At 41.0% G+C, this 23,023-nt stretch overlaps 1 protein-coding gene across 2 annotated transcripts in view; it reads left to right on the forward strand.

Annotated features, from left to right (window-relative positions):
- CUNH1orf21 (chromosome unknown C1orf21 homolog) overlaps nt 1–23,023 on the forward strand; it is a 228,084-nt gene that overhangs the window by 203,523 nt on the left and 1,538 nt on the right. For both annotated transcript variants that reach the window (XM_054693408.1, XM_037506294.2), the window contains exon 5: nt 5,589–5,649. In XM_054693408.1, the coding sequence (XP_054549383.1) occupies nt 5,589–5,649 (61 nt within the window). The remainder of the gene's footprint in view (nt 1–5,588; nt 5,650–23,023) is intronic.

Raw genomic sequence — 23,023 nt, forward strand, 5'->3', positions numbered from 1 at the left:
CACACCATGTAATCAAGATATAAAACTGTAGTAGCTGGAACAATGTGGTATGGTCTGATGAAACAGAATAGAGACCCCAAAACAGCCCACAATGGATGACAGGGCAGACATTTCAGATAAATTAGAAGAAAATAAAAAGGAATAACTTTATGATGGCGGGGGAGGGAAGAACTTTGAATTAGTCACCAGGGATGCAGAACCTTAAGTAAAGTGATTCATTCATATGACTGCATTAAGAACTTCTGTGTATCAAAATAAACTGTAAGAAAGTAAACATCTACAAAAATAATGGAATATGCTTGCAACACATATAATTGACAGTTGTTGGATTCCATAATAAAGTACTCCAACAAATCAATCAGTAAAAGACAAATCACTCATTCAAAAAGAGACTAAAGAAATGAACAGTCATTTGACTGAAGAGGAAGCATGAATAGCAAATATGTGAAAAAGTAAGTCATTTCACATTAGAAAACTGGAGAAAATTTAGAAAAAAGACAAAAGATTGACCAGCATGTGGAACCATACTCAACCTTAACCCCTGCTAATGGGAATATAAATTGCCACAATGACTTTGAAAAAGACTTTGCAGTATTTATTAAAATTGTTCCTAGGCATACATTCCCCCAGCAACTCCACTCTCTGATGTTGTAGAGTTTCTTATACATGTGCACCAGCAGACCTATTTTGAAATGTCCTTAGCATTGTTTATATGAGTTCTTGAATCTCTTAAAGCTGAAACTGAAATGTCCATCAAAAATATTTAGGTTAACAAAAATGTAGCATCTTCTAGTGATAGTAATACTACATGAATGACCTATAGCTACATGAGGAGAAAGGAGTCTCATGAATTTAAGATTGCAGCAGTAGAGTAAGTAGCAGTGTGCCAACATAAAGTTTTGATGACATAAAATTTAAAAATAGACAGAACTAAGCAACATTTTGTACACTGTGTGTGTGTGTTTTCACTATTCCTACAATAAAACAAAGACAAACAAGGAAATGAAAAGGCATTAAATTCAGGGAGGTGGTTCTTTTGGACTGGATATTTCCTAAGCTGAGTGGTGATTAGTTGGATCTTCTTTTAATTACTATTTTTCTAAAATATACAAATACCATCATGTTTTCTCTGTGTTAGATATTCCACAGTTAAAAATGTAAAGAGAATAATGGGTAGCTTTCTAGATGATGCTAGAACTGAATCTACCTTGTACTTTGTATAACTTTGAAACTATCTTTGTGTAAATTTGAAGCCTCTTCAGAGAGGCTCTGTTAACCAGAGACAGCAAATCTCTATTTTGGTGTTCCACCTAAATATAGTATATATTTATAAATTCACCTTATTTACATTATATAAAATATAAAATGTAATATAAATATAAATAATATAAATAAATTAGTACATGTGACACAGACACCTCCCCCCCAAATAAATTTGACTACTACATACATATAGTTGTAACCCCATAAATCAAATCATACGCGAAAGTTACATTATCTCTGGTTATTCCTGTGAAACTGAGACAGACATAATCTGGCTTATAAACATGTCAGCCTGGACCACTGACTGTGGACCTATCCACCGACTTATGGATTTAGGATTCCTGGGTGTGGAGAGGTATGAATGACCTCAGTGATTTAATTTTTCACTTTCAAAGAACACCGGACATTTTAAAATCCACTTAGAGTATCAGGATAATGTTACAACTGATTCTTGCCCCTTAGGTGTTAGGTTTCTATCACAACCTTCTGAGTCCACTTCACCGCTAATCACTTTTATCCACACTAACTTTATCTGCCTTCGAGGACAGAGCTCTCTGATGGCACTACATCACCTTTTCATCCAAGCATTTGATCTGTGCTATTATCAAATGTTTCTCTTATCTCTGAGTTCTAAGGAGAAACTGTATTAAAGGAGAAATTCCTTTTTTTTCCTGTAAGACTGAATATTCACTTAACTCTGACACGCTGAACAGCATGTCCTGCAGAATGCGGATGCTGGAGCTTTCGGAGCAAGCGGTTAAGTTGGCTCGTGTGTTTTCATAAAAAGTATAAAGAAAATCCCATCTACCACCAAGCAGCATGCTTGTGTGTATGTGTGTGTGAGTGTGTGTGTGTGTGTGTATTTTAAATGATAAGTCAGAATAATGGAGGTGTGACTTTCAACCAGGAAATCTTTCTGGAGAGCCAGGAAAAGTTTCATTTTTCCTCCTTGCTAGCATACAGGATTAAAGGACCTATCATTTCTTGAGTAGTTGTATAAGAAAATGAGGCTTTTTTCCCCATGAGTGCAAGGAAAGTACAACGCCATAAAGGCAGGTACTCCTCTTGCCTGTTGTATCACTGATTCAACAGGTAGAGCAATGTGTACTGACTCATAATCTCAGATCTCAGGTCTTTGTCAGCTTTTTCAAAGAAAAATGGAGGTGAAAAATCCTGCCTTATAAAACTAGTGATCAAATAAAATAGCGCATGCTGAGTGCCGACCACTGTGTCTGACACTAGGTAAGAATGCCTTAGTGATGAGAAACAAGAGAAATGCCCATTCTCGGGAAATTCGGTGAATGACCTGCACTGAGGCACGCAGTGGGTCTGAGCAGAGAGGACAAATGCGGGCCGCAGCGCACCGTGAGGGGCCCAGCGATGTGATGGGAGAGGAAGAGACAAGTCCTGATAGGTTATAGAGCATCGTGCGCCCTTTATAAATTAAGAACAACTAAAGTAATCTGCTTTTTAAGCACAAATAGAAATGCACTGAAGCTCCAAAAGGGAAAGGGAGGCCTGATGGTTCTGTCTTGGCCAGAGTAGACACATTGCATGGGTAGGAGGTGAGTTGGCTCCAGACTGACATCAAGGCCCCAGCTTTTGGTGTTGGTTTTGGTTTCATGGGATTTTAAAAGACAAAATCATGAACTAATTAAATAACAGTGAGCTGTGCATGTACTACTAGCAAGGGATTGTCACAAAGTTAGGATGAGAGTCCATTCACTTCCCTGAGGTTCTGTTGAACAATAATAATGATCGATATGAAGAAATATCTGTGTTCAGGGTCTCCCTGGTGGCACAGGGGTTAAAGTCTCAGCACTATGAAGCGATCTGCAGCCATTGCAACTTGAGTTTGATCCCATCCAGGGAGCTGACCCACATGGTGCAGCAGACCTCTCCTGTTTTGCCCACTGCTCCCCCTCAGCAGTGTATTGCAATAGATCCATCATTTCTGCTCCCCACTCTGTCTCTGGTGAACCCTCTCACCCCCCAACACACACACTTCTAGCCTATACCCCAGTTCTTGTATGCATAAATAAATAAAAGTAAATCTTATTTTAAAAATCTGTGTTTATACTAAGATTTTCCAGGAACCCACCTATCTATAATTAGATAACTGAATTCCATCTTGGCAGGTGACATGTGAGGGGATTAGGACCTTGCCTTCCCATACTTTGATGGCTTAGGTTTTTATTATTTGGAAATTTTTTTTAGTCACTGAAAATGAAGGCTGCTAAGATTTCAGCTCGAAAGCCCATTTTTCCCGTTTTGCCTTGTTTCATTTGATTACTTTCATTAAGATGTCATAGTGTTGTCATCCCTGGCCCTATGAGGCTGAGACACAGAAAGAAAAGTCTTTGGTGACTCAGGATTAACCCCCCAGAGCTTGGGAAGTGCTCAGGGACCCTGGTGTCCTCCCAGATTGAGTCATGGAGAGAAATAGGACTTATTGAAATTGTTACATGAAATTAGTTAAATCTAGTACCAATATACAGACACTTATTAAAGATCTTTAGCATCAAGCATTCATCATTTATAAACAAAAGCATCTGATACCTGAGAAAACTCAGAGAAGAAGGATTGACATCCTCTCTGACAAGAGGAGATGAGAGAAGGTACTTCAAAGCAGGCAGAGGACAACCTGGTGATGAAGGCCTTCTGGCTTAATGAGAGGCGGGCTGCCCACCTCAGAGACCCCGGGGATCTCAGTGTCAGAGAAGGAGGGGCACTACATTTTCAGATCAGGGAAGTGGCTCCTCCTCACTGAGCGGAAGTTAAGAAATGTCTCTGGAAGACCGTCTATTTTAAAGAGCATAAAGTTTAGACAGGTTTGCATCCACAGTAGCTCAAATAAAAAAGTGGCACTTTCAGGGCCTCCCCTGGTAGCGCAGCAGTTGAGCTCTGGGCTGCAAGGCTGCCAGCAGCCTCTGCAGCGCCGGTTCGTTCCCTGGCCGTCGGCGAGGGTCCCACAAAAAAAAAAAAAAAAAAAAAAAAAAAAAAACACTGGCAGTTTCAGAAGTGAAACCATGAAGAATCTGGGAAAACTCAGCCACGCAGAATGACTTTTCTGTCCAGCCAGAAACAGAGAGGAAACCATTTAATGTATTTTCATCCTCACAATTCTGCCCTGCCTTGCTAACCTGCCACAAGAGACGGCCTGTTACTGAAACAGAACATGAACTTAATTTCAATGATCATATCAAGGTCGGAAAATACCTGTTAAAGTACTTTCGAACTGTGAGAGCTGATTGCTGGTGTCAGGTATTTTTCATTGCTTTCCTTTTACATCCAAGCTGATGTCATTGCTCCTGGATTTTAGATCTTGGTTTTACACACGGGGAAACTTCCTCTGAGTCCCTTTATCTGTCAAGGGCAGCCTGGAGGGTTTGGGATCCCTTGTGCACTCCCTGTGATCCCTAAAAGGATGAGGTGTGATGCAAGGGGGGATGTTACTCAGGCATTCACCACTCCAGACTTGAAGGGAAGAAGTTTCTCCAGATCTACCACACTGACAGCAACTGAAAGAAACACTGGACACTGGGGCTCTCACCCCAGCATCCTAAACCTCCTGGGGGCCTCCCAGGAGCCCCATAACCACTTGCCAAGGAGAAACTACACTCATGGACCATGTTACCACTGAGGCCCCTTCCTCCCACCTTGCCCATCTGTAACTTTTCTCCACACACCAATCTCATTTCATGCCCCCACCACTATGTTTGCTGTCTATGACATGGGACAAGCAGACAGACGAAGCAGGTGCTGCTCAGACAGACTCCCTGACTACTCCCACATTCCAGTGCAATTTCAGCTCCAAAGACATGCATTGCCCTCGCCAACGCAGGTGTTCAGGGGCAATGTCAAGTTCAGCTCATCCGCTCCCCCCACCACACCTACACAGTCAGCTGAATGCTGCACTGATGCCGACAACCTTTATAGAATACACATTTCCATATAATAACCAGGATACATTTTCTTTTTATGGTTACACACGGGGTGGAAATAAAGCCACATGTGACTTGCTGACGCTTTTCTTTTTTCTTGAAATCACAAATGTGTACCTGAAGAAAAAAAGTAACAGAAACATCACTGTAAGTACATGTGTGCATTGAAAGGAAATTGTATCCCTTAGGTCACAGGCCCTGGAAGACTATTACAAATGAGGGAATGACATTTAGTCCCTAATATAACTCCAAATTATTTCTGTGGAAATGTCTTCAGTAAACTAACCTGCCCCAAAGTTCCGAGACTGGACATTTTCCATTTGAGGGAGTCACACTTCAAAAAGCAGCAAAATACACCCTTACCTACTCTTTATTTTCCAGCATGCACATCTCTGAAAGCCAACAAGAATTCTTCAGGATGCTGGATGAAAAAATTGAAAAGGTAAGAAATAAAATAAATTCACATCTTTCAAGGGATATGAGTCAATTGTCTTATATTTTAGAGGAACAAAATTCCAGTTTCTGTTTTTCAAAGCTGTTCTTGTAAAGGGAAGAATAGAGGGTTAAAATGAAAATCTGGCTCCCTGAAAAAAATAAAAAGAATGTGGCCATGAAACTGTCTAGTGCGTAATAGAGGATCCTGAGAGTGTAAAGTCAGATGAGACTGGGTCTTCTCTCACTGGTGGTGTCTGCAGTGATGCTGCACTGACCTCACGCTGCCAGTAGGAAGGCCCTGGACACCAGCCAGAACTCACCCAGGCCACTCCATGCCCGGCACTGCTCTAAATGCCACACAGACCTCTGCACAGGCTGCGGCCTGCACGTCTCCAGAGCAGTGGCCAGGAAGCAAGTCTTCTCTGCAATTCACAGACAATGAAGCTGAGCCTAGGGATACTTGAGGAGCCTGCATGGCTTTGCAAGGCGAATCGTGGTCAAGTTGGAACTGTAGCCCACATCTGTCTGACTCCAAAGAGAGTGTCGATTGCCTCTCAAGGAGTGTGTGGATTGCAGCAAAACGCAAAATGGATCACTTTCTCCTTTTTTTTTTTGTTTGTTTTTTGGTTACCTTTTAAACATCCTTGTTTATTTTTTTCACAGTATAGGATTTCTCCCATCAGGTGTGGTCACCTTAGTTTTCCCATCACCAAAGTCCTCACAGTCCTGCATACTCCACTGAGCTCTCCTCCCCCTTCCCCCAACCCCCTTCTCCACTCTACTCCTCTCCTTCCCCCTCCCCTCCCCTCCTGAGTGTCTCAGATATAGGTCCGCCTTTAAGGGTCAGTCTTACTGTTTGCCTGAGATCCTTTGTTTGGTTTCTCTAGTCCCATGTATAAGTGAAACCATCCAGTAGTTCTCTCTCTCCTGGCTACTTTGCTTAGAAAAATCTCTTCCAGTTCTATCCATGTCACTGCAGATGGCAAGAATTGATCTGTTTAAATAGTTTAGTATTCCTGTGTGTGTGTGTGTATGTGTGTGTGTGTATCTCACATCTTCATGATCCATTCCTCTGTTTTGGGGGCATTTAGGTTGTTTCCATTTCTTGGCTATTGTAAATAGTGCTGCTGTAAACATAGGAGTGCAGGTTTCCTTTTGAATTAGAGTTTTAGTGTTCTTTGGGTAGATTCCTAGGAGTGGAATCACTGGATCATATGGTAAATTCATTTTTAGTCTTTCAAGGGATCCCCACACTTCTTTCTGTAGGGGCTGGACCAGTTTATATTCCCACCAAAAATGTAATAGTGTTCCTTTTTCTCCACACCCTTGTTAGTACTTGTTTGTGATTTTGTTTGTTTGTTTGTTTTTTACCATAGGCCATTCTCACAGGTGTGAGGTGGCATCTCATTGTCGTTTTGATTTGCATTTCCCTAATGACAAGTGATGTGAGCTATATAGAAGGTTCTTTTGTGTGTGTGTGTCTGTTGGCCATCTGCAATATCTTCTTTGTAGAAGTGCCTATTAAGCTCTTTTGCCCATTTTTTGGATTGGGTTGTTTGTTTTCATTTTGTTGATTGTATAAGTGCTTTGTAGATGTTTGATATTAACCCCTTATCAACCCCTTATGGTATGCAAATATTTTCTCCCATCTAACAGGTTATCTCTTTGTTTTGAGCACTGTCTCTTTCACTGTACAGAAGATTTTTAGTTTGATATGAGCCCAGATGTTTATTTACCCCTTAATTTTCTTGCTGCTGGCAATGAGTCCAGAAAGATATTTCTGAAGTTTATGTCATGGAGTGTTTTGCTTATGTTTTCTTCTATGTATGTTATGATTTCAGGTCTTATATCCAAGTGTCTTATCCATTTTGAGTTGATTTTCATGTATGTTGTGAGATGGTGGTCTAACTTCATTCTTTTGCATGTTATAGTCCAATTTTTGCAGCAGTTTACTGAAGAGGCTTTCATTGTTCCAGTGCATATGTTTTTTCCTTTCTCGTATATTAGTTACCTGTAAGTGTGTGGTTTTACTTCTGGGCTCACAATTCTAGTCCATTCATCTGTCTGTTTTGTTTCAATACTGTGCTGTTTTAATTATTATGGCTTTATAATATAGTTTGAAGTCCAGAAATGTAATACCTCCATTTTTTCCCCTTTTTCATCAAGAGAGCTTTGCCTATTCTGGGATTTCTATGGTTCCATATAAATTTCAGTAATCTTTGTTCTATTTCTTTGAAGAATGCCATTGGGATTTTTATTAGGATTGAATTGAACCTTTTAATTACTTTAGGCAGGATGGCCATTTTAACAGTATTGATTTTTCCAATCCATGATCAGGGAGTATCTTCCTCTTGCTATTTCTTTTTCTATTAACAATGTTTTATAGTTTTCCTTGTAATGGATCTTCACCTGCTTTGTTAGGTTTTTTCTCAGGTATTTAATTTTTTTCTGATGAGATTGTAAATGGGATAGCTTTACTAATTTCTTCTTCCATTTCATTATTTGTATGTAGGAAAAAAACTGATTTTTGTGTGATTTTGTATCCTGCCCATTTGTTGAACTGGTTTATTATTTAAGTTAGTTTTTCCAGCCAGTCTTTGGGGTTCTCTATGTATATTATCATATTGTCTGCAAATCCCCTTTTCCTTTTGCATCCAGGGTATAGAGTTTACTGTATTTAGCTCCACAAAATCAAAGTTTATAACTTGATCATTATTAGATGCAGTCTTCCCTGGACAAAGAAGCACTTGTACAATCAACATAAACACCCTTCCCACAATTAAATACATTTATATTCACAGACAAATTGTTATATATATAGTCTGGACATGTGCCCAGTTACAGGTTTCTAGGTAATATTCTCTTCTCTCTGGGCCACACTTTCCTGTGTATGCCTGCTTATCTGAAGTTCATCCTACTGAATATTATAAATACTCCATCCTGTTTATCATTTATACACAAGGCCTCCAAAAATTAAAATACTACTTTTAAATACATATGTTTGGCTTGATGTAATCTTCCCATAGTTTATATCACCAAAACTGGAGTTTGGATTCTAATGAAGTTATGTTCCTGACTTCTCACCATTGTTTAATATTCCTTTGGTTCAAGCTAGCATTGAGGACAACCGTAAATACCACTCAAATCTATTTTTTGGGTTTCATAGAATTGATTTTTCAAAAATCAAACTCATTTGTTGTTTCATACTGAGAATTGGTGTCCTTCTGGGAAGCCTTTGGTTTTGAGGTTTATCTCTCTCAGAAATGACCAAGAATTCCTTTTTTATTTCCTAAATCAATAGGAAGCAAAATTGTCTGTACCTGTGGCAATTTAAACTCACTTTTCCATGATCAGTCTTTTATATTTATTGAGTGTCCAAAGGGCATGGTTTGAATTTGCCTTTCAACTCTCTTCTTGATATCCAAAGAAATCTCTGCTCTGCTTCCCTTCAAGTAGATGTAAAAGTACCTTTGGTGTAAAGAAGCTGAATTTGCAGTTAAACTTCCTTTGGACTCCTCTAACTCAGAGCTTCCCCTGGTGCTGAGCAGCAGTCACCTCTGCACCATGGCTGGACAAGCAGGTTGCTAAAAGTTAAAGGAAGAAAGAAAAACAAGGAACAAAATTGCAATTGAAAAACATGTACTCAGCACCCACTGCATCCCAGGCATTATGGTAATTACTTAGAACATAAAAAGATAAAAAGATATTTTTAAAATGTCATACAAAATATAAAGGAAATTCCCTTGCTTTAAGGTGCTTAATTTTTAAAAGTGAATTTCTCTAAAAAGTATAATTATTTTACTGATTGAACAGTCCTACTTGCAACATCCCTGCACGCCACTGTCACTGTAAGTCAAGTCCTGTATGGAACACAAGTATTTGTGGGGGCAGCTATTGAAATTGAGGTCCATTCACCAGGTGGTAGGGACAGGTCCTGGGACACTGGAACCATTTCACTGTGCTGCCCCTGTTGATGAACCAGGGAGAGACTGTCAGGAAAGCAGTGAAAGCTCAGGAGCTTTATTACCTCTGCTTGACTCACTTTTACTTTTGGAGAGTGAAAATTCTCTGAAACAATGGAAATATGTTGGACTTTTTTATTCATTACTTTCACTCTGATATTTAACTGTTATGCCTGTTCAGACTCCTGAGCCATATGTGATTTGATCACATTTGCCTGAGTCTGCAACTTTAAAGAAAATGACTATTTACTGTTAATCAAGATTTTAAACTCTAGTCTTTCTGCAGAGTTAAAGGAGGAAGAAAATAGCTAGATTACTAAAACCTGGCCTCTGGAAGGAGTTTCTAAATAAAATACCAAATACAGGTCCCATCAGATTTTAAGATACTTTCTACTAGACATTTAAGTTTACTTGTAAGAAGCAGAAAAAGTAAATAGAAGTTTAAGTATCTGTAATAATAATAATACCTTCTCCTGTCAAAACAGGAATTTATATTTTGCTTTATGAGGATGTAAGAACAGCTGAGGAACAGAGTCATCTGCTGTCTCAAAAAGAATTCTGAATAGTAAATAAAGAATGTGTTAATACATACCATTTACATTGGGGTGGATTTTTTCATGCAGGGCTTAGGCTGTGTTAGGCCATCGGCATCTTTTTGGAATATCGTAAAAATTTGAACACTCGCCCCTGTAAAAATGCATATAATATCCTATACAGGGGTCTCTGTGGTGGCCTTCGCGTTAAATCTCAGTGCTATCATTGCTGTGGCCTGAGTTCAATCCCCAGCCAGGAAGCTGACCCACATGGTGCAGCAGACCTCTCCTGTCTTGCCCGCTGCTCCCCTCAGCAGTGTATTTCAGTAGATCCACCTGTTCTGCTTGTCACTCTGTCTCTGGTGAATCCTCTCACCCCATGCACCTCTGGCTTATACCCTAGTTCTTCTATGCATAAATATAAATAAATAAATAATATGCTATGTAGACGTTTTTAAGTAAAATCTAGGGTTTCCTAATTGCCTGGAGCCTACCCTTGGGCCTCAAGCGAAAAACCTGTGTATTTCTTTATGATACGTTTAATGGCTCTGCTTCCGTATACCCATGAGCCTCATCAGCAACCTTATCCATGTAGATCTGACTTTTAAGATGATTAGGAAATAGTGGAGCAGACTCCATGCAAACCCTTTCCCCTTCCCTTCTCACTTCCCTTCCTTATTCTCCTAAAAAAGAGCTCATAGTACTTTGTCCCCAAGGGTGAGCCTTCAGCAGACTTGCTGTATGTTGCATCTTCCTGCAAGATATATGAATTGGAGGCTCTGGCTATGTTGAGTGGAATTATTCATTGTGACATGAGGAAATGTCTAAGAAAGAGTAGTATGTGGATTTAAAATCCGATCTTGAAAGATTTTTATCTGTAGATTTCTACTTCTGTTGAAAAGTCGCTTACTCTTAGAAAATGTTTGGGTTCCTGAAGTGGCCTGGTTGTGTTGGTCCAGAACTCATCTACCATCATAGTAAGTCTGTATTTGTAAGTTTATTTTAAGGGCTCCTTCTCTTAATATTAATGGTAACTCAGGCTGACCCATATTATAAATCAGTGTGTCAGAGACCAGCATGTGTTCACTTTTCCTCTGCAGAAACTCTTCCTACATTAGGCTGTGTAGCCTCATTTTTGGTACTGTAGAACCAAATACAGTGCTTGGCAGGTACAACTGAGGACAGATGTTACTTTATGGTGAGATTAAAGACCTCTGCAGTGCCTGGGAGTGACAGGGAGACCTTGTATCAGATCCTGGCTGTTACATGGCCTGCATGGACCACCAAGGAAATCCTAGAGTGTCCCTCCCACCCAACCCTCAGTGCTGGGGGAAGAGATGCCCATGCTGGCCTCTGTGCTTTGGAAGTGGGTGATTTCTTGCTTCCAGGTAAGCACAGCATGGCCATGCTCTGCCAGTAACCAAACGCTTTCTGTGTCTCCTTTCTCTATTCCCCTGCCTTGCCTTCTATCTCCTGCTTGTATCTTTCCATGCTTCAGCCAATTTAAAACTTTCAATACAAAGGTAAAGCTATGACTATGTCCTGTTTTGCTTTTCTCACTACTACTTAGCTTAATGCAGATGCCTCCTTTCTAGTCATTGGTGTAAGAACCACTGGGAAGTGTGAGAACACACGGGGCTTTCTGGATCCTAGCATCTCAGAGATAGAAATAGGCGACACCACCAAGGAAAAGAGAGCAGGTGACATACTGGTTACTGGAGGTTCCAGGATATGTAATCATACCCTGCCTCTGTCCTAGGTCCTTAACAAATTGAAACTATATGCAGGGTACCAGGTGCGTATCATAGATCAGTATCCAGATTATTAATGAGTTGCCTACTTCCCCAAGGCAGAGCTTCTAGTAAACTATTTGGAAATATATTTGCAACACTTAAAACATCAAAACAATCCATAGCCAGGTCAAAAGAAGTGCTACTGCTACAAACCAGTAAAAACCATCAATTACGGGTCTCCCCGGTGGCGCAGCGGTTGAGCGGTGGGTTGAGAAGGTGCCCGCAGCCTCTGCAGCGCTGGTTCCATGCTAGGCTGCTCCCCGGCCACTGGAGGAGGGTCCCACATGGCGCGCAGACCTCTCCTGCCGCCCGCTGCTCCCCTCAGCAGTGTACTTCGGTCCTTCTGCCTGCTCTGCTCCCCGCTCTGGCTCTGGTGAATTCTCTCACCCTCCCGCACTTCTGACTGTACCCAGTGCTTGTATAAATAAATAAATAAATAAATAAATAAATAAATAATAAATACATACATAAATAAATAAATCTTTAAAAAAAAAAAAAGGTATGAAATTTAAAAAAAACATCAATTACACTTCTGGTCCTATATCCCTGGAATCGTCGTAAAGTACACTGCTGCATCTGTGTTCAATAGCAAAAAAAAAAAAAAAAAAAAAACAACAAACCTAGGCACAACCTGAGGCTCTCCACTAATCAAATGAATAAATGTAATCCTCTATATTCTGACAGCAAAAAATTATACAGGGCCTCCCCTAGTGGCGCAGGAGGTTGAGTGCCGCACTCTGAAGCTGTCCGCAGCCTCTGCAGCGCCGGTTCAATCCTGGCTGGCGAGGGTCCCACATGGTGCAGCAGACCTCTCCTGTCGCACCCACTGCTCCCCTCAGCAGTGTACTTCAGTTGTCTGCCTGTTCTGTTCCCCACTCTGTCTCTGGTGAATTCTCTCACCCTCCCGCGCATCTGGCCTGTACCACAGTTCTTGTATAAATAAATAAATAAACAATCTTAAAAAAAATTATACAGCAGTTAAAAGAAATGAACCAGAAATAATTTTATTATATATTTCAACATTCATACACAAAGTATAATTTTATTTGCTGTAGTATGAATATGATATGAATTTATTAAATTCATTACCAGTATCAAAACTGAGGACATATATCAGCCCCAGGCCCATGTCCTGGGGATGGAGGAAGGGACTCAGATGGTAATTTCATTTCTTAGGAGGGCATGGTGGCTAGAAGCAAAGGTTAAAAAAAATTACTAGTTCTTATGTCTGAGTAATGGAAATACAGTTTGTTATATCCTTTATATATATATTTTTGCATCTTTTAAATTTTTCAAAATTAAAAGAAGTTAATGAAAATAGCAGTAGGTTTCTGATAAAATGTCAAGTGAAAAAAGCAGATTACACAGTGGTCACTGGCCTTGCTCACTCCTTCTCTGCATCCCAGGGTTTGCAGTTTAGAGAAAGATGATCTTCAGGATGTGCAGGTGCCTGTGTACTGACCCGTGCCATCAGTCACCAGAAATGCTCCCACTTTGGATTTCACTTGAAAACACCCCTATTTCCAAGCGCTGATTGTCATGGCCAGGGATGCTTTTCACCACTATTAATTGCTATTCTCTTTGCCTATCGACCAAATAATTGACACCTCTTAATTTAATTAGAGCTTCAGGACCCATTAGGTGAAACGGTACCTGAAAATCCAGTCATTTCTGCTATCCCAGCCTCTCCCTTGTCTGGGCCTCCCCAGTTCTCATCCTCCCAAGTGTTCCTTCCAGAAAATACATTGCATTCATCAGACCAGTAGAGTCTCAGAAGTCTAATTCATTCCTGTGGACCAAGATATCCTTCCTCATCAGGAATGCAGTTTGACCACCTCAGCCCTATCCTAGAAGAAGGGGGAACCAGACACATTCTCCCCAGCCCTAGCCCAGGACACCAACTCCTCACTGCCATCTGGGCCTCAACCCTCATCTCCGGCTGGTCCACTGTCCTATGCTGTCTTTGGGCAGGTACCCCATGAGTATCTGCAGTCCTCTCCTGGACTAACACGTGTGCTTTCCCTTCCAAAAGCAAAGAGAAAGTGAAGGGAAGGTGGGCACTGTGACACAGCAAATGGGAAGAAGGAAAAGAACCACCTCAAGACATATCTCATCATCTCTCCAGCCTTGGAACCTTACGAGGGGAAACCAACATCCACCATCGAAAAAGAAGGGGATGAGAAGGGATTGCTGTGTTTTCTACTCTAGCAGGAAAGCTGATTCCCATCTGACTCCTTTTGACTATTTGCAGTTAATAACTACAAGGAAATGAGGTGTGTGCTTAGTCTCCCCTAACTCTCACCATACTTAGTATAACTTCTAGGGTAAAAGCACATCATTCAAAACAAAGAGCTGTACAGCATTTTCTGGAAGGCACATCTTCCAATACATTAAAGTCCCAGACTTGGGCCTCCCCTGGTGGCGCAGGCGTTTGAGCACAGAGCTGTGAAGCTGTCCGCAGCCTAGGCAGTGTCAGTTTGATCCCAGCCGGCCAGTGAGAATCCCACATGGTGCAGCCCACTGCTCCCCTCAGCAGTGTATTTCAGTCTGTCTGTTCTGTTCCCCACTCTGTCTCTGGTGAATCCACTCACCCCCCACAGTTCTGGCCTGTACCCCGGTTCTTGTATAAATAAATCTTTAAAAAAAAAATCCCAGACTTGCCAAAGACACTGTCCTAAAGGAAATAAACCATTGAGGAGACCCATTAGGCTCCATTCTACAACATGGGTTGTCCTGACTTGGAGGTGAGGAGATGGTATTTAAATCTTAGCTCTTATACCTGAGAATAGATTACTTAAGACCTCCCTTTGAATTAAATCCATCAAATACCCTGGAAATTGTGGTATACCACAATTTATCTTTATCACTGTGAGGAATTAGTTATAACAGGAACAGTTTTTATAAGATAATGCTAAGTAGAAAAGTTGTGTCTATCATAGCATTAAAGTGAAAAAAGGACACACATATGAACAGCGATTTAAATGAAACTCAAAAACTCTTATCAGGAAGGTGGCATTATAGGTGAACATAAATTTAATTTTGATTGATGGCTTTCCATTTTGTAAAACAAAAACAGTGACATTTTGGAAGAGAATTCTGGTTCCTTCTCTCAAGATGGAAATACCTCTGCTATCAACGAGGACCAGACCTTTGACAGAGAACCCACAGCTGGTGATTCCGTCACCTGCCACCAGCAAACTACTGCCCACAGGCCAAATCTAACCCACCAGACAAGAATGGTTTTGACACATTGAAGTGGCAGGAAAAAAAGCAAAAAGTAGCACAGTATCTTGTAACATATCATATGAACAATTATGGGAAATCCTAATCTCAATGTCCGCAAATAAAGTTTTATTAGAATACAGCCTTGTTCATCCTTTTACTTATATCTTTGCCTGCCTTCATGTTTACAATGGCAGAGAACACGTGAAGCAAAAATCCTAAAGCATTGTCTCTCCAGCCCTTGACAAAGGAATCACCACCTGCTCCTGGACATCATTCCATGTGGCATGGAGACATGAGGACCCATGTTCTTTTTGCCTGTTCTCCTTCCAGGGAAGGGCAGAGTGCCGGTCAGATAAAGCTTGAAAAACATGTGCCTTAACACTTCTAAAATATCCTTCTTTTGTTGGTAGAATGGGAATTGGGCTATAATAAACACTTCAAGGGGCGTTTAAAGCTGTTAATTTAATACCGAGTCTCTCTCAGAAATGAAAAGCCCAGTATTCTGGGGTTATTGTCACTGCTGTTGTGATGGTGGTGATCATTCCTATATATGGTCAAAGGCAGTCACACTCCTACTGCTCACTACAAGTGAGACCTTTTTCCAACTGAAATAATGACATGTGAGTCTAATTAGACTAAAGCTCATTAGAAACGAAGGCAGCCATTAATGCCTCGATTGATTTTTCTAATGAAGTAAGCCGGGGAGGAGATTTTAACAGCTTAGCTAATTATTTTTGCTTTTCTTCAGCCTTTCCTCAAAACTATTGTTATAAATTGCTGTGGGGCTGTTAACAAAAATACTGTTGAAATGCTCCCAGATGAAAGAGGCCCTGACACCTCCAGCCCTATGGAAGGAGGAGGATGCAGGGTACATAGAGGAAAAGATTGTAAGGAGAGAAGGGAAATGCCCACTAAATCCCTACACCAAAATAACAGTTGAGGCGATTATATTTCATTAATCAAGATGTTCTTTGGTGCCTAGAAAAATTACCAATTCAGGAGCTTCCCTGGTGGCACCAGGGGTTAAGCACAGCACTATGAAGCAATCCACAGCCTCTGCAGCATGAGTCGATACCCAGCTGGCCAGAGAGCAACCCACATGGCACAGCAGACCTCTCCTGTTTTGCCCACTGCTCCCCTCAGCAGTTTATTTCAGTCAGTCTGCCTGTTCTGTTCCCTACTCTATCTCTGGTGGAAACTCTCACCCCCACCCCCACCCCCCGCATCTCTGGTCTGTACCCCAGCTCTTGTACGCATAAATAAATAAATATTTAGAAAACAGAAAAAAAAGGAAAAGAAAAATGACCAGTTCAGTCTAATAGCACAGGATAGAAGCTCTCAAGGAAGAAGACCTAAGTCAAGAAACTATGACTCCAGAAGCCCACAATTAGGAAAAGTGGGAGGAAAATGAATCATGAGAAGGAAGCAAATGAGAGACAAGAAAATTAAAAAAAAATCATGCACACAGAAACTAACAGAGGTTCCCATTGTCACTCAGGGAGATAAAGGAGAGGAAGATGCACTGAAAGTCCACCCATCAGTCAACATACAAGAGCTCACCTTGTGATAAGTGTAACTGACATTTCAGACAGAAATAAGTCTCATTAAAACAAATAAATGAGACTTCATTTCAAAACTCTACGTCTGATTTCTCCAAACATGAGAATCTTGAATGGAGAACTTAGTTACTTGACCCCATTGCAATACCTGCAAGGTTCTCTAATTTAGAATTTTATGGCAACAGCAAAAGGTTGAGTTTAAGATGCCTGATTGAGCATATTCTGAAAAGAGAACTAGACATAGTACCAAGTGTGGTTTACATAGATATTAGTTATGTAAACTAAAATGATGAATAATGAATAGCAGATCCTCATGATTTTGTGCAGCCCCTCTGTGCTCCTAAGTTCCAGGTAATTCTTTATTTTTTTTAAGATTTTATTTATTTATACATGCAAGAACCAGGGTACAGGCCAGATGTGTGGGAGGGTGAGAGGATTCACCAGAGACAAAGCGGGGAACAGAACAGGCAGACTGACAGAAATACACTGCTGAGGGGAATAGCAGGTGAGACAAGAGAGGTCTGCCGCACCATGTGGGTAGCTCCCTGGCCGGGGATCGAACTCGTGCTGCAGTGACTGTGGACAGCCTTATAAGTTGCATCTTAATTACCCCTTGTGCCACCAGGGAGGCCCCTCCAGGCAATTCTTATAAGCAGGCTGTTTTCCAGTCTCTGCTGATAATTTTGCTCAAAACTTATTCTTTGGGGCCTCCCCTGGTGGCGCAGTGGTTGAGCGCTGGCCTGCGAGGCTGCCCGCAGCCTCTGCAGTGCCGGTTTGTTCCCTGGCCACCAGCGAGTGTCCCGCAAAAAAAAAAAAAAACGTATTCTTTGTCAGTTGTATTGGTAGAGAAGGCTGCTTTTTCCAGCATCATCTGCAAAATACTGACAACGTGCTTCATTTGTAAAAGTGCCAGCACTTCCTATCTAAAACATCATTCAGCAGCCTCCACACCTACCCCCAAATGCCCAAGTGTTTCGAGTCAGTAATACTTATCACAAGGTGAGCTCTTGTATGTTGACTGATGGGTGGACTTTGAGCGCATCTTCCTCTCCTTCATCTCCCTGAGCGACAATGGGAACCTCTGTTAGTTTGTGGGTTGTGCATGATGTGGGCCATGTAAGGGTTCCATCAGGTATCAAAAAGACCAAGGTGAATAAGAGCCATGTCCTGCCCCGTCAAGTAAGGGAGTCAACCATTTTGGCTAAAATCACGATAAAACATGGTGGTGAAATGGAAGGAAGCTAAGAAGGGAAGAGACCAAACCTCCTTAGAGCAAACTAGAGAAATTGTCACTTGAAGATACAACGTTGGAACAAGGTTGTAAAGAAAAAGGAGAGGAAAGAGCGGGTAGGAAAGGAGAGAAGAAAATGCGTGAAAATACTGTGGTATGTAAGAAGGACCTGTGTGTTTGGGACACAGTGGGTGAATGGTCCAGTTGATTAGTTGGTTAATTGGTTAATTGGTTGGTTGTTCGGTTTGCTGGTTTGGTAGTAGAGAATGCATGAACTATACCTTAGAAACCATTTTGTCTTTGGGATAGTAGATTGATTTTTTAATACCTAATGCAATGAAGTTACATGTACATGTACTTTTAACAACTTTATGGGATATAATTTACATAGCACAAAATTTACCTGTTTTACATGTACATTGCAGTGATTTTTTAGAAAATTTACCAAATTGCTCAACTATCACCACACTACATTTTTAGAACATTTCCTTCACTTCTGCCTGCATACAGTCAATCCCCATTCCTACCTTCAGCCCCAGGGAGCCTATGCATAGATCTTTTAAAAACATATATTTGGGCTTTTATCTTTGATGCTGACTTCTGCAATTGCTATAATAAGAGTATGAACAGCTTTATGACTCATAATACATATTACCGAATTACTTGTCAAAATAGCCTTACCATTTTATACTGCTACCAGCAATGTAGGAGATTTGCATTTCATCGTACACTTTCAAGAATTGGGTATTATCACCGTTTTTAAATAATATCTAGCTATTTTAATTTACATTTTATTACCCAAGCAGACCATTTCTTCTCTTTGTCTTGTTTAATTGGTTTTGTTTTGTTCTAGATGAGTTTTCATTATGTCCTCTATCGCTCTTATTGAGATCTTCCGTTCGGTTTTTTATTGTCTCATAACTTTAAGCATCTACACATTGTGTGCTGCCTGTATTTTTCCCATTACAAGGTTTGCCATTTTATTGTACTTTATTATTTTTTGACATGCAAAGGCTAATTTTTACATGATAAAATTGTGTTCATTTTTTAATTTTTTTCCTCTGTGATCTTTTCTATTGCTTTGAGACAAAGAGTTATCTTCCTCCACAGAGCTTTGAAAAAAGTTCAGTTTTAGATGTCTTATTATTGTTAAGACTGAGCACATCCACTCTCTTGGAATCTCTCGTTTCTGCTTATACTCCTTGTAAGGCTCTTACTTCTAATTTATCTCAGGCTGTATTGCTGGGATATCTTATTCTGTGCTGGTGATGTTTTGATGGATCCATTTTAAAAAGTGCATGTTAAACCTAACAGTCGGAGGAGGGATAAGTCTGTCTGGGAAGACTTATCCTGTGGTTCCAAAGGCCCAGACTAAGTTGCTCTCAACTGTTAAACAGTTCCATGGGCAGCTTGAACGAACCTGATGTTTTCCAGCTGAAAAGAGAAGCCTTTGTGTCTGGAATATTGGAAATGGGGCATTTCATTTCCAGGTCCCTCTCTGGCTCCAGTACTCTCTAGGTACTTGCCATCCTTTCATTCACTCAACAAATTTTTACTGAGCATCTGACATATTGGCAACTCTAGGTCCAGGATGCAGTGCTACATAAAATAAATGGTCTGTGCCCTCTTGGAACTTTTATTCAAGGGAGAAAACAGCCAATAAAAAAATAGATTACTATATTAATAATGTCAGTAATGATAAGTAGTATGAATAAAAATAAACAGAGTAAGAATGCTATTGTGTGTTATGTGTTCAAGGATGACAATGGGGTAATATTTGAGCAGAGACCTAGAAAATGAGAAGTAGTGGATGGGGAGGTGAAGGTTGGGAGCAGGGGGAGTTCCAGGAAGGAAATGGAAGAACAAGTACCCAGGCCTCAAGATGCCCAGCTTGTTTGAAGAGCTTAGGGTAGCTTATTGATCCAACCCACTTCTCATCTAGTTTTTTAACTATAAGATCTATTTATCTCATCTTTCGGTATCATTATTTATGAGCTATAATTTATTAAGTTCTTACCTTGTGCCCAGTTTTGCAAAACACCTGATGTGCATTACTGCTAATTCCCATTTTACAGATGGGGAACCTGAGTTCCATGCTTCTTCTTGGTGACTTTCACTGGACTCTAATCTACTCCTTTGGGAACTTAGTTCGTACCTGGCTGTTATATGCTTGAAGTGTATGTATTAGTAGCCAAAGTTTCATATATTTAGAGACTTCTGTGTTGGCATTCAAAGCCCAGCGCTCATGTATAAGTGCTGAGGTCCTATGGGGGCAGATGTGTAGAGGTTTTTAAATATTTTGCCATAATTTCACAATTTTTTTGCACTTTAATCTGACAGCATTTTTTTCTTATAATAAAACCTTTTCTAATTGAAAGAAACTACAGGTCCATGTAGACTGTAGTCTAGACTGTCAACTTAAACTTGAGAAGAAAAAGTACTGCACACTTGGAAAGAAGTTTCTTTGTTTAAAGTCACTCTTTGTTCCCTTTTAAGCTAGCAGAATTTAAAATTTAGTCAATGGCCTTTCCTTCAATACTCCTTAACACTCTCATTCTTAGCCTAGACACCTCCTCAAACAAAATCTTTCCCCTAAAACCTTAGGAATGTATGTTCTGTGTTGACATAAACTTTGAGGAGTTTCCAAGAGAAGACTATAAACAACTGAATAGACCATGGAAAGCTATACAAAGTAGGGAAGCAAGTGGTCAGGGAGCTTTCTGTAGGCAAAAGCTCCTGGAGATCTTTTGAGGCCACACTAAAATGTCCCTGTAGTTCTTGAAACAACCCTTCCTTGTCAGCATCCTTGGGAGTTTCCGTTCTACCAGCGTGTGGGGGCCTCCTGGGGACCTTGCTCTCTGTGGCTTCCAGTGTGTCCTTTGCACAAGGGTGGAATTGTGCCTGACAGTCCCCAATTCTGACTGCTAAGGCATCCTTACAAAGACTTCCATTTTGTCGTCCCTTTAAGGGGCAAGGGAAAGCTGCAACTGAGAGAGGAGCAGTGTGCCTCCTAGCCCAGCTTGCTCCGATTTCCTGCCTTCCAACAGCAGGGGCCTTTAAAAATGTAAATGAGACATGAAGTCATGTTATAGGTGCGAACTAAGTTCCCAAAGCCATGAATCCCGTAGTGTGTCCAGTGTGCATTGGGGGGTCCTCCAATTATAATCCCCCCCAGGTTCTCCTGGCTCAGAACGACACTGGGTGGCCCTCTGATAGCTCTTGCTCTCGATGTGTTTTTGATTTCCAGATTTTCTGTTCACAAAATACTTGCTTCCCACAGCTGCTGGCAGGTGATAATAACAAACGTGAAGCATGATTTGAGTGTAAATTTAGTTATCAACTCACTACCGTCATAGCAAACAGGCCAGGGTTAGCCTGAGGCTCCTGGGCTGCTTCTCTGATGCTTCCCCACAAATAATAATAACGGGATACCCCATTTCTGCCTGGTGGAGTTGGAGTAAATAGTCAATGAAATGATGTCAGCGGAGCAACTAATGCCTTTTTCCTTCTTCTCATAATGATTTAAATCTCAGAGACACAAAGACTTAGAAAATGTATGTTGCAGCTTTGAGTTGACACTGAGGGTTTGTAGAGATTTGCCTCTGAAAGTGGGCTGATTTCTTGTGAAAAGTCAACTTGAAGGGCCTGAAATTGCTCCTGCTGCTGCAAAACTAACTTGTTTACAGAGTGAGAGACACTGTTTCATCGATGAGTGTCCCAGTTCCCAAGTGTATGTGTGTGCATGTGTGTGTGTGTCATAGTTTCCAATGTCTTCCTTGCAGATAAGGTACCCTCTAGCCCCCACATTGTTTGGCTGAGTCTGTGCTTTTATTTGAATCCTCATTTAGATATGAAAAAGAATGGCAGAAGTTGGATTCTGCCATGGAAACTTTATTTGAAAACAGACCCATCTGGGGTATGAGGCTGAGGTGGAAGGGAGGGCTCCCTGACACTATCAGATCACCTATTCCTATGCCTGGTCGTCTATGAGACAGAGACCATGGTCATCCCCAGGAAACCAAAACCTGATATTTTGGCCAATGTCACACAACAGTGTATATGTAACATACACACCAGAAATGTTCCTCTTTCCCATCCTCCATAAACCCACCATGAAAATTCCAGGACCCCTGCCTTTCCCTCCAGATGAACTGAACAGCCATTGTCCATCTGCATGTCTGCTCTCCAAACTGCTGAGCTGAGGATATGTGGAAAGCATCCTGTGTGTTTTTGGCATTGTATTGATATGTTTGACTGCAGCCTGTTTCCCCATTGGAGAATAAGCTCCCAATGGTGGGGGACCACAAGGCCCTCCTTTCTAGCTCTCCGACAGGTGGCTCAGAGACTGTGTCCCAAGTGTCTGAGCCAACACTTGATTGGCATCTGCTTGGACAGAAGACCCCTTGCTTGACTGGCTGTCCAGGGGGTGACAGCGGAAGTCACACTTCTCTAGAAGATTGGTTGCTCTGCGTCTCTGTTCAGGAGACATTTAACACATTAAATAAAACAAGCCTGGAGATGACACTGGACTCAGACACTATGCAAAGAGGGGGGTGAAGTGGATACTCGATGGCTGGAGGAAACGAACCTGCTAATTAGTGAATCCCATTCAGAGAGAACAGCCATCTGTGGCCATCTGGCACAGAAGACACCCCTCATGTGTCTGCAGGCCCTGAAGACTTCATCGTGTGGCAGCATTTTCAAAATTTGTCAAACACACAGGTGCACACGTATGTGCCAAGTGTAAAATTATGTGCCAGGTCCTATTTAATCCTCAGCAACCCCATGAAGTAGGTATGTTCCTGTATTCATGTACAGCTGGGGAAACTGAGACACAGAATGGTAGCCTGTTCAAGAGTCCAGAGTTAGCCTGTCAAGGGCCCCGAAATGTGAAATATTTCTAATATGTAGATAATGTGACAAAGAAACATTTTCTACATGGGAGAAATAGTTGTGTGCAAAATTATTGTTTTAAGTTCTTAGTACTTTTAGGAATAAGTTCCAGTTATTTAGAAAGACCCGTTTTTTTAAGAAATATCACCTTTCCCCTACTCCAAAATTGAAAGGTAGTGTGAATT

This window comes from Talpa occidentalis, unplaced genomic scaffold (assembly GCF_014898055.3).
Source record: "Talpa occidentalis isolate TD23 unplaced genomic scaffold, MPIMG_talOcc4v2.1 talOcc4.12, whole genome shotgun sequence".
NCBI lineage: Eukaryota > Metazoa > Chordata > Mammalia > Eulipotyphla > Talpidae > Talpa > Talpa occidentalis.